The sequence below is a fragment of the Pelodiscus sinensis genome, chromosome 1, assembly GCF_049634645.1.
Source record: "Pelodiscus sinensis isolate JC-2024 chromosome 1, ASM4963464v1, whole genome shotgun sequence".
In the NCBI taxonomy this organism is placed as follows: domain Eukaryota; kingdom Metazoa; phylum Chordata; order Testudines; family Trionychidae; genus Pelodiscus; species Pelodiscus sinensis.
In genome coordinates, this window is record NC_134711.1 from 64,821,354 (window position 1) to 64,834,409 (window position 13,056).

The window sequence follows — 13,056 nt, forward strand, 5'->3', positions numbered from 1 at the left end:
ATAATATTTTATTCCTATTAGGCCAAACATTTGTTTCCATGTTATCACTTTGACTATCACAATATGTTAAACAAGTCAAACTTAAACATTCTGGCCTCATTGAAATGCAATGTTTTGATAAGGAAGAAACAATATATTTTCTGAATATTTTTGTGAAAAATTCTGAGATTTCAACTTTTCATCATGATTCAGGAGGAAACCAAAATTTGTTGCATCAGAATTTCCCATGGGATGGAAATTCTGTTTCACCCACCTCTAGAGATGAAGAGTTTGTTAATGAGTTTGCCTTCCCCGATGGTCTGTAGAGATCTCTAATTTATCTATGTTTATATAGTACTTTGAGATCTATAGATCTCATGGTTCTATAGAATGACAAAATACCTGTCAAATTCTACAGAATTTCATCTTTATAGTCATAAACATTTAACAGATTTCAGGGCTGCCAGGAATTATATGTATTATTTCTACCACTTCAATATGCAAGGGCAAAATATCTGCTGCACAAAGGATGAAATTCACCCTTGAGGCCCAGCAAAAGACCTATGCACTAATTTTTGACATTCTGTCCTAGCCATCTTTGTTCTTGTCAGCTGTAGGTAATGGGAATGGTGGGGATATTATGGTTCAAGAGCCATACTTCAGAGCCATCATATTTTTAGATTTTTTTTCCTCTCCACATGATTTAATGCATGGAAGAGAAGAACATAAGGGCCTTGGGGAACTATTTTATCTCCTTGGTGCTTATGTGCAACTTACTCTAATGCTAATGGGATTTACATGGGTGCATTCAGGGAAGAAAACATCATAGTTCTTATGTGATAAACAAACAACACAGCTTAGTTTTACATGTGTCAAAATCCACAGCACAGAAGCTTTCATAGATAATGTACATTTAGAGTTGTCTTGCAGATTTTGCTGTATTTACCTAAATCTGCATCATCATTAAAAAGACTCATGAATCATCTAGCACTTGTGATTAAGAATATTGTATAACCATTACAACTCTCAGATGCTAGACTGAAATTTGAACTGTGACACTGGTGATAATGACATGAAATTCCTTAGAATATAGAAATACACAAATTTCCATAAATAACTATTCAATAAATTCTGTATGTACTCTTTTTTAGAAACCGGACACACAAAATACAGAATGAATTTAATGCTGAATAAATATCTGAGTAATTATCTTTCTCCTAAATTTCAAAACTGCTATTATGACCTCAAAAATGGAAACTAACAGTTATTTATTACCTTTATTTGTTGGGACCACAAATTACATTGGCATATTGTGAGAGAAGGAAAACCTAACACTGAAATGAAAGCGAACACAAACACTGGAATTTTACACATATAACTCAAGTATGCAATTAATTGACACATTTGAAGTAATCTGTCCAATAATGATATGAACCTGTTCTAATGCACTGTGGGGAAAGAAAGTGGGAATTTAAATGGCATGCAATTTTTAAAAACTTTAGATGCATTTTGGACACATTGTAGGCTACAGGAATACATTAAAAATAGAACTTTAATATAATAAAATTATCCAGTTACCATGGCAAGGCCATGGTGGAACAAGATAAACTGACATCAGTTTGTCAGGGAATTCTTCTATGTGAAAAACACAAACATTTTTAATTGAATTCAGCTTTACATTTTTAACATGCCAGTAGTAAAACAGCAACAAGATCAAGAGACAAAATAAGAAATGCTCCTTCAAAAATGAAATCATGTCTGCTAGTCTAAAAAACTGGAGTAGCAGACATTTTTCACTAGAATCTCATACACACATTTCCATTATAGTTTTTTATTCAAGAGAGAAACCCACATGCATCATTCATTTGAAATTGCATTTTTGAAGCTGTTCTCAAAATGATTCTCACATGCATGGATTTGTCAGCAAGCACATTACTTTGATAGGGCCATACGCTCTCCTTCACATGTAGAAATTGCACATAGCTCTGTCACGAGTATGTTGCAAAGTTACACTGACTTCTTCTCTTATGCTTTGCCCACATGGGAGACAGAGTTGACCACACAGCAGAACAATTAGGGGAGGATAATATTTCTAGGGAAAAGCAAAGATCTCTAGGAACTACAGAATTTTGCTTCTCAGACCTGTTTTGTTTTAAGAAGTCTCTGCAACCTGAATCATATTTTAAAACATTTTGTCTGGGAAATTTTAGATTTTCTAGAAAGAATTTGAAATCTGTGTGAAAGCTTATTCTAGGTTGTTACAATTTTTCCAGTAGCAAGATATTTTTCTGTAATTATAGTATTATGAAAAGATTAATTCAATTAAACAGAAATCAGTGCAGAAAGATAGTCAACCAAATAGAGCTGGATGTTTTTCAACCGAAAACTTTTCCCATCAAACAATGAGGAGTTATAAAAATTAAACCTTTTTTTGCAGGAAAGTATCATTTTTATTTTTAAAAAATAGCCAACGGCACATTTTGAAACAAAAGAATACATTTGCTTTTATTTCTAATTGAGGATTTTAGTTTTTTAAAAACCAAAATAATTTCTGAAATAAAAATTGTTGGTTTTGCTTTATTCTCCTTTTTCCATACCATCTTTTCCACTGAATTCAACAGACTGAGATCTGGTTTGGGGCTGGGCTTTTTTTGTTTCCCCTCCTCCTCAAACACTTATTGTACATTTTTCAAATGTTCTCCAAAACTTTGAAAAGTTAGAAAGCAAAAAGGAACAAAGAAAATGTGAAAATCATTAGGTACTCAGTAGAATGATTTTTAAGTGATAATAAAAGAAAAGGGAGTAAAATAGGAAAAATAAAAGTAAAAATATCAAAGATATTGAAATTATTTTGGTTTCTGAATGCCAAAATGAAAAAATATTTCTATTAAAAAATGTCCTGCAAAAAAGTAAGAAACAAAACCAAAAAAATTAAATTAAAAATTTTCATGTGAAATTTTGTGAGGAAAGAAACCCTTCACCAAGCAAACATCTAGACTTTGTTCTTTTTTCGAAAGGAGATATGCAAATTAGCATCAAATTTGCATATCTTCTTCCAATTTCTTTTTTGAAAGTGTCTTTTTCAAAAATGAAAGCAGTTTAGATGGGAGGGTTTCAAAAGAACCCTCCTTTTTGGATTTCCCCTTAAAATGAGGTATGAAAGGAGAGCTTTTTTTGAAAAAAAACCCCTGTCTAAACTGCTTTCACTTTCAAAGGAGGGGGGTTCCTTTGAAAAAACTGCATCTAAACTGCTTTCACTTTTGAAAAAAAAAAACTTTTAAAAAAAGATTGGAAGAGGATATGCAAATTAGCACCAAGTTTACATATCTCCTTTCGAAAACAGAATGTAGTCTAGATGTACCCTTTGTGAGGAACCAGGTGGAGCTTATAAATACCACTGTTCCCTTTTACTGCTTTTGTAAGTTGAAATATTCAGAGTCGTTATCTTCAAAATCACCAACCAACTTCCTAAAAACATTTAAAGACACACAATATTGTAATGGCAGTCCCACTGCAGATTTTTTTTCACTATGATCATTTTTTTTCCTTTCTTTCTACCAAGAATTCAAGCTGCAGATAAAATATCAAACACATCTTTCTGTAACAATTCACTTGCTTCTTGCAGCAAAGCTTTCACCTCTCAAGCCAGACTTGTCTTGTACAGTTGAATATTCTGTCTGTCATTCCAAAAGCCTCAAAGTAGAGCATCCCACATGAATGATGAATTTTGATTTTGACTGACAGTGCTGAAGAATGAACTAGTTTAAGACAGATGGCAGGCTGTGATTTCATGCCCTGTGTTTCACTCACCTACAGTAGCCACATTCAGTTCTTCCATTACAAATAAACCCTTTTTCACTCAGAAATATCTTATTTAATAGTAAACGACTCATTACCATGATTTTTAATAACAGTTTCCTTAAAATGTTTTCCTTATATTTGTTGGGGGAGGGGTAATATAGATTTACTCCTATTAAAGCATCTCTTATTATGAAAGTTCCTTGATATTAGACTACTGTAATGTTCCTTATTTGGGGACTCCAAAACTGATTCATCATCCACAGATAGGGCAGAGTGCAAGAGCACTGTTAGAGCCTGATCAAATACCAGGGAAATAAGTGGGAGTTTTGATCACTGCCTTCAGTGGGCCCTAGATGAGATGCTTATTGTCTTGGGGTAACACAAAAATATTGTGTCAGTACACCAGCTATGGTAATAGGCAGTGTACATGGTAATCTGTCCTATTTGCAATTTTGTGTTTACCTGTTAACATTTTTGGTGAGCCATAACACACTATTCTAAGTTCCTGGATCTCCCTCTGTACCACCGATTAACACTCAAGTGAATGGGGATTTGTAGAACTTGGGGTTTGGAGGAGAAATGTCTTACTCTTGCTCAGGGGAAAGTTAATGCCAAAACTCCCTTTAACTTAAATGGAGGCTGGATCATGCCTTGTATCTGCAATCAAGTTCTCAGACACCACGATGGTGGGTGCAGTGTAAAACCCTTAAAAGATAGGCATATAGGTTAATTGACATATAATGCCTGCCACAAATCTGAGAGGGATGGATTCCCCTTGCTGCTTATTAAAATAAGTTTGCATATTGCTTTGAAGGGAGCTACTTATTTGCAGGCTTTTCTACAGTCATCACTTTGTAACAGAGTATCTCACTAACATTAACAAAATGTATCTTACTAGCACATTTACCTGGCACTGCTTAGATCCCTAAGGAGGGGCTCAGGGCAGGGGGTTGGGAGTTTCAGGGTGAAGGAGTCAGGGTTGGGAGGCAAGGCGGGGCTCTGGGCAGGGGAGTCGTGTGTGTGTGGAGGAGGGCATGGGGGCTGAAGCCTCCTCCGTGATATTTGGAACATGGCTGCTTGCTCTTCCCCTTCCTGTTCCTGTCAGGGAGCAATAGCACAGTGCACATCTCATCTGCCTGTTATGCTCCACAACCAGAGTGAGGAATGAGCAAACTGTGCTCTTTCCCCTCGCCCTCTGATGAAGGGGTTATAGCAGAGGTGAAAGTAAATGGGTGTGCCCTGCTACACAACTCTGGCAAGAGCTTGGCTGAGCTGTGGCAAATTCCAGCAGAAAGCAATTTAAAGAAATGTCAGGGACCAAGCTTAAATTGGGACAGTACCTGTAAGAAATGTTAAGATATTTTCACTACTGGACTATAAATTCCACCTCCTATGGGCAGTATTCCCCAATATTCCACGAATTACAGACATTGGCATTGTCTCCTCAGAATGTGGCATCTGGGCCAGCCTGTAAGGTATGGAGGTGTGATCTTGGACGAGTTTGGATTCTCGAGACACTCATCCAATCTCTACCTCTCCATGCCTTTTCCTATCAACATGGCTCAGAGGGCCATCAGCATGGTGAACCCTTTGGCCACACTTGCACAGACTGCAATTTTGTAAACTGTTACTTCAGAAGAGATTTACATTTAAAAATTCATTTTGTGCGGGCTCCAGAGAGAAGATACTCCTCTGGTCTGCCTCCTTTCAAACACATGTTCTTCCCCCAACTCCTTTCAGCTACACAGAGCTGAATCAGAGGGAACCCTTTGATGCCTGGATTTGCAAAGCGTGCAACTTAATCATAGATCCCCCCTTTACATCTCTCAGTGGACCCTTCTGCCACATTTTGCTCTTCTCCAAAATATGTAGAAGTAGGGAGCATGTGGCTTAGACCACTTGTTGCATAATCAAAATATAAGCAAGGATTGAAGGATTAGCCATGAAGATTTTATTTGGTTTCTTTAGAGTTTTCTGTGTGGTTTGACAACTCACAGAATGTAAAAAGACAAAATGGAAAAATAATGGAAGAACCAGAAAAGTATCATTAGTTCATTGCAACTACATTGACAAAAAAAATAAAATAAAATAAAAATAAATAAATAAATAAAGAAAGATTCTTCTGGTTCCCTGACTGTTGCAAAAATATAGTACCTCCTTCACTCTCTCCTAACTGTTGTCCAAATGTTAAATTAGCAACAACAACAACACAGATACTAATATGCCAGAGTATAACCTTAGTCTTTCCCGTTTTGTAAGCATCTTATAATCACTGTTTTGTAAGATGAATGCTTAAATGATCAGAAATACCACCCAGCTAGGTTGTCATTGATGGAGCAGTATCAAATATAAACAAATTAAAATTTCTGTGTAGATGAAGCTGTAGATATTAGTTTTGCCCTCAGAAAAGGATCTCTTCAGTGCTGTTAATCCTTACAAGAAAGATAGTGCTAGATGACAAATGAAGGTGTATTATCAATATCGATTTCTGCTGCAATAATCTGGGGACTATGGCAGTTAGCTCCACATTAAGCAAGCAGAAAGGCACGTTGACCTATGATGATGTGTTTCAAATATAGACCCATCCATTTCTAGAAATATGTGACTGCCTCAATCTCCAGTATACAAAATCCGTAAATTTAAAGATAGTGTGTTCATGGATGAAAATCAAGTGAGCTACCATAATCATAGTAAATCAAGAAGCACTGATTTAAAAACTATTTGTAGGTCTCAGCTTACGTTACTGATTCACCTGCGACCTTGCTAGCTTGCAATTTTCATTTTTTAGAAGTTAAAGCTCTAAAAAATGCAATGACGTACAGGTTGGATTCACCTTTGACTTCAGTTTCTCTTTCTTTCTACACTCATGCTAAAAATGAATTTTTTGAGTCTTTTGTGGAACTGTTTACATAAGGATAATTCATTGAGAGTGTTTTCATGATTGGACACTTTGTTCCCAATTCCTCGATCAGAAGTTCACTGATGAGCCCTTCATGTCCAAACGGATTCCCAAGGAGATAAACTAAACACTTGCTTGAGTTTGGAATTGAACTACGCTATGCCCCAGCACTGGGCTTATGACTTGTGGCAATATTTTTCATACACCATATGTTCTACTCCCCATTTGTTTAACATAAGAATTTATAGGCATGCACATACATCATTCATTAATAAAAATGGTCAAATGACTTTTTGTGAATAATTTATCCCAGAAATGTTGGCCTTTTCTTTGAGAATATTATTTGTGAATATTTCCTCACTTATACAGCATAAGGATAATCCAATATTCAGACATTACATACATTATTCACCCATTTTTCATGATTATACTTGAATAAATGTGCATGTAAATTGTTGTTTAAACTAGGTACTCTTTTCTTTTACTGTGAACCCACTGTTAGCTCCCATCATAAACTTCTGCTTGATTAAAAAAAACCATGGGTGTTAACCTTAAAGTCACTGAAAGTAATTCTCATCAGTAAGTTACTGCATCGGGCTTCTTCATGACTGTAAAAGATTATTTATATAAGCAAGTTGTCAAAAAAATCACAACCATTGCTGAATTTGCTGAGCATGACTTGTGTTTACATGGTATATGTTATATAAGATTAAAGCAGTAATTTTAACAGTTCAGTTCAAAGTAACTGACTACCTTTTTATATAAATAATTATTTGCTAGCTAAATGTAACGGACCTCCATGAACAGTATAAGATACAATGGATATTTGCAGGTACCTGAAGAACAGAATAGTTTACTATGCAGGCTTTTAAGATTTTTGCCCATTTGGCATTCACTGAAAAATATATATAGCACAACTCCACTTCAAACATGCTCACTGCAAGAATCAGTTATATACAATTGAACATAATTCTAAGCAACTCCTTGGCTCTTAGAATGCCTTTTAATAGTTAAATAAAAATGTTATTCAAAATTACAAGTACTTACATAATCACACTTCATTACAGGATGTATATGTAGCTGGTACGTACTACTATTCTCAAATTACAAAAGTTGTGAATGAATTTTTGCAGTTGCTGTCTCTTTTCCTGCCAATGGCTTTCCCAGATGCATGCATGCAGTTTAAGAAACATGGCACTTTATGAGATTAGAGAACTAGACATAATCCAGGAAGCCACAAATAAGATAACAGGATTAAAATATATAATTAGCTCAGTGGATTGAAATTAAATTTAGTTCGCACTACTACACTAAAACAAACTAATGTGAAAGCTTTTGTCTCCATTAAACCCTATCTTCCCTGAAAGCTTCTTTGTAACAATACTGAAGCATACCATGAATTTAAACCACCTTAAAGTTTTTAAAAAATTGGTGCCAAATCTTTTTTAAAAAATACATTACTTTTGTGTTATTTTATGAACTAGAACTCAGGCCCCCACCTAATGCAGTACTTAGACTTTGAAAAATTATTCCCACTTCTTCTATTGTGCATTTGCAGCTATCATTTCCTTTCATCACTTTATGTCTTAGTGCTATCTCTCTTGCTCAGCTGTGTCCTGGAGTGGAAGACAACTTCACAACTAAAATGTTAAAAAAATAAAAGTCTATATGCAACATAACATATAGTAACTATAACATATAGCACACAAACACACACTCATTGGATAGATAGGCAGCAATTGTTATTAAAACCCTTTTTTGTGTTCAGATCTACAGCTAAGACAGCTAAACTCTAAGCATGTCCACATATTCCAAGGAAGATAGAGAAGTCTGTTTTTCCAGTGTGCTTTAATTTCTGCAAATTAGTAGAGATGTTTATTTGTTGGAGAACAATTAGTTCAAAATTAAAAAAAAATGTTGCCAAAGGTTCTGTCTCACAATACAGCCACTCCCCGAGTTGCGAACGGTCGAGTTACATCTGTTCGCACTTATGACCAAAGCTCTGTCATAAAGGCAGTCCCCGAGTTACGAACACGACCCGCACTTACAAACAACACGGTCGCATGTAACTCAATGGGGTCCGAGTTACAAATGGATCGAGTTATGGCCAAGTGCTTGGTCTGTAACTCGTTCGTAACTCAGAGAGAGGCTATACTCAGCATCCTCAACCCCAACTAATTTCACCTTATTGGATCAAGCCTTTAGCACTTACACACCACAATCCTGTAATCTTGTTCAGAAAAACACCTTCTGAAGGATCAATCCATATATAACTTTGGAATCAATCCTGAAAATGTATTCTGATGGGAAAATTTACTCACATACATGTTATTTGCAGAATGAGATTCATAGATACACACTAACAATATAAATGTTAATGACAATTATCACATTACCATCATCAAGTTTGATCTTTCAACAGAAGTTTGAAAAAGAATTACTAGCAGGTGTTAAGTACTTGCATGATTGGGCCTTGTGTTTATTATATTTGTCTCATGAGGAAATTCTTATACCACATAAAATGTTTTATACAAATTAAAAAACCTGAAGTACCACCTCAATAAAGATCTTCATTAACAATACATTTGTTAAATTGTACAAATACAATTTGTCTACAGTTGTAAAGACAAATCAGGTCAATAAACAAAAAATATTAAAAGATTATAAATAAAAGATCCAAAATGGTTGAAAACCTAGAAATTTATATCTAGGGTAACCTTCCCTTCATACATTCCAAAGTCAGGTGATTTATAATTAGGATTCTAAAATCCCCAAATATTGACCCTATATTTCCCCTCTCTGTCCACAAATTTTATTTTAGTCTTTCAGGATTCAAATATAGGCCCCATTCCTGTGCACACTTACATGTAGAATATGTCTACACTTGCAGCTTCCCTGAGTATTTGTCCACATACTGTCAGCATATGTGCCCCATAGTCACACTAAGGCTGTCTACACTGCACAGTTATTTCAGGATAAGCTATTCCAGAATAGTTATTCTGAAATAGCACGTCTACATTAGGGAAGCCTGCCTTGGACTAACGTTAGGCTTCCCTGCAGTGTTTTAGTTCTATTTGGAAATAAGCTATCTCCATTTAGAGCCCCAGGAGGAATAATTTAGAATGGCCCTGGTGAGGGGCTATTTTGAAATTGCAGAAGTGGAGTGTCTACACATGCCTTATTTCAAAATAGCTATTTCAAATAGGTATTATTCATCATAGAATGAGGTTTACAGAAGTTGGAATAAGCCATCTGTTTTTTAAAATTATTTCAAAATAATGGAATTGCTGTGTAGATGCTCGCATAGTTATTTCAGAATAACAGCCGTTATTCTGAAATAACTTTGCTGTGTAGACACACAAGTGTCTACATATACTGTGCGATGCATAGGTATATGCCATTCACAGAGAAATATCTATATACATACTGACCCCTTTTGGTATGTGACAGGAGTATCCCAGAATCCTTTGCATCTCAGCAGATGCTATCAGAATCCCTTTACTACGGGTTGCAGGTAGTGTACTCCAGTTTCAAACACAATGATATCCCATTCCAGGCATTTCTCCCTTTTGTCAATCTGCATTGAAAACATGGAGCAAGTCCATGACGACAGGGTTATGCTCCTGCTGCTGCTCATGGGACCAATTCATTGGATACTACACTATAGATGGTACGGGGCCAGAAAAAAATTGAGAAGCTAAAGATAGCTGACTGAAAGAGTGTATGAAAATCCACTGGGATCCCATGCTGAGTGCTGAAATTGGAGTGGCATGCCCATGGGTGGACAACTGTTTCTGGTCCCAGAGAACCTGCATGGCATGAAGACCTGTGCTTTCAGAATTTACAAATGAAGAAGCAAACCTTCCTGTATTTGTGCAAGCAGCTTACAGCAGCCCTTCAATACCAGACCAATTGTTTTCCAAAACTCATACCAGTATAGAAGCAGATAGGTATTACCCTTTGGAATCCAAATATCCCTGAAAGCTACCAGTGAAATGCAAACTAGTTCCAGGCTGAGAAATCAACAGTTAGGGGTGGTGGTTGTACAGTTTAGACAAGCTATTAGTACTGCCATCTATCCATAAGTGGTTGCCACAATCCAAGTCCTTAAAATTATAGTTGGATTTCAGAGAATGGGATTGCTGAGCTATGCAAGGGCCATCAACATTCCCACTGAAAAGGGTCAATGAACATATGAAACAGAGAAACAACTATTTTTTCATTCTCCAAGGGTTAATGAACCAGAGTGGCCAGTTCATGAACACCAACTCAGGACACACAGGAAAGGCCCATAATGCCAGGACACTCAAGAGATCAAGATTGCACTGCAAGGGAGAGGAGAGAAGAAGGGATTTTATTCCCCAGAAATGACATGGTTTGGTCATCACAGTTGTTTTGGGAAACCTCACATACCTATTCCTCACATGCTTAAAGTTTGACCAACACTGTTAACCCCAGAAAAAAGAAAATTCAATCATTGACTGAGTAGTTGCAGAATGGTGATGCAACGTGCCTTTGAGCATCTAAAAGTTTGTTGGTGAGGCCCATGGACCTGTCAAGCACAGCCATCAGGGTTTACATTACAATGGGATGCTGTGCCTTGTGAGACATATGCGAGGCTAACGGGGAATACTTCCAGAGTGAGTAGGACAGTACAGACCTGATTTTCAAAGAACTTAAGAATGGCAGTACTGGGTCAGACCAAAGGTCCATCTAGCCCAGTAGCCTGTCTGCCAACAGTGGCCAACACCAGGTGCCCCGGAGGGGGGTGGACCAAAGACAATGATCAAGTGATTGGTCTCGTGCCATCCATCTCCAGCCTCTGAAAAACAGAGGCCAGGGACACCATTCCTACCCCTGGCTAATAGCCTTTTATGGACCTAACTTCCATGAATTTATCTAGCTTCTACCTATGTGTGAATTGCTCTAGGTCAGCAAAGGAAATTCATGGTTCAATAATACAGATCAGTTTAGAGATGAAGAGAGACTTGGGACAGTGCCAAGAAATATTATTGTGTCACTAGGGTGTTACTAAAAAGTTCAATAGAGCATTGGCACAGACCTGGGTTGTAACATGACATGGTGAGTTTTGAACACCTGCAGCTGATGTTAATGTACTAACTGAAAGCAGACAATTAGATTTGAGGGCCCTCAAACCTAACACCTTTGGATTTGTGCTATGCAAAGTGCACATGCACTTTAATTCTATCATTAAGCAATGTTTGGGTTACAAGTTAACAGCTCTGTTTGAGGGTGATTTATGGGGAACATTTAAGCATAGTTAAAGGTAATTTTAAAAACCGTTCTGTAAGGTTTTGATAGGGACTTCACACACTTTTTCACAATGTTTTCTGACACACAGAAAACAACACTTGTCAGGCACTATACATGAGTACCATCACGGCTGCTAATGGTGACTGTTTGGTGGGCATAAGGGATCATGAAAGCATGGGGCAGTTTAGGATACCTTCCACAGTAAATTACTTTTTTCTTTTGTGTCCATATTATCACTTAAATATGGACAAAAGCATAAAGATGTTTAAGGAAGCTTCTTAGTTTTTCATTCTAGTGCTTTGAACAGCAACAATTATGTCAGAGCTTAGATTTTTGTTATTTTGTCCCTTGACAGTGGGAAATTCATGGCTGGGAGGGAAGGGACATGTATTGGAGGGAAAGAACTTACCACATTTCTTTGGCACCATATTTACAGAAATCAGAGTTTTACTATGAATATGGCCAATCCTTCCCAAAGAACATGGGAAACATCCTGTTGGTCAAATTTGTAAAGCAAGATGTACACACATGTGACATGAACAGTAGCTTTTATTTACAGATACAGGCAGTCCCCAGGTTACATGGATCCGACTTACATCGGATCCCTACTTACAAACGGGGTGAGGCAACCCTGCACTAGCTGCTTCCCCCCAGCAGACCAGGGAGACGTGGAGCAGCTTTTCTCAGCAGACACCTCAGCTTGAGAATAAAGGACTGAGGGTATGTCTACACTACCCCACTAGTTCGAACTAGCGGAGTAATGTAGGCATACCGCACTTGCAAATGAAGCCCGGGATTTGAATTTCCCAAGCTTCATTTGCATAAGCCGGGTGCCACCATTTTTAAATCCCGGCTGTTTCGAACCCCGTGCCGCGCGGCTACACGCGGCATGAACTAGGTAGTTCGGACTAGGCTTCCTAGTTCGAACTACCGTTACTCCTCATTCCACGAGCAGTAATGGTAGTTCGAACTAGGAAGCCTAGTCCGAACTACCTAGTTCGTGCCGCGTGTAGCCGCAAGGCAAAGGGTTCGAACCAGCCGGGATTTAAAAATGGCGGCGCCCGGCTTATGCAAATGAAGCCCGGAAAATTCAAATCCCGGGC

At 37.3% G+C, this 13,056-nt stretch overlaps 1 protein-coding gene across 3 annotated transcripts in view; it reads right to left on the bottom strand.

Annotated features, from left to right (window-relative positions):
• PTPRR (protein tyrosine phosphatase receptor type R) overlaps window positions 1-13,056 on the bottom strand; it is a 215,603-nt gene that overhangs the window by 141,788 nt on the left and 60,759 nt on the right. The window contains exon 1 of one of the 3 annotated variants that reach the window (XM_006121561.4): window positions 7,727-7,863. The exons of the other annotated variants lie outside the window; for them this stretch is intronic. Coding sequence (XP_006121623.1) covers window positions 7,727-7,741 — 15 coding nt within the window. The 5' untranslated portion in view covers window positions 7,742-7,863. Of the gene's footprint in view, window positions 1-7,726; window positions 7,864-13,056 lie in introns of those variants that run through there. 3 annotated transcript variants of the gene reach the window in all.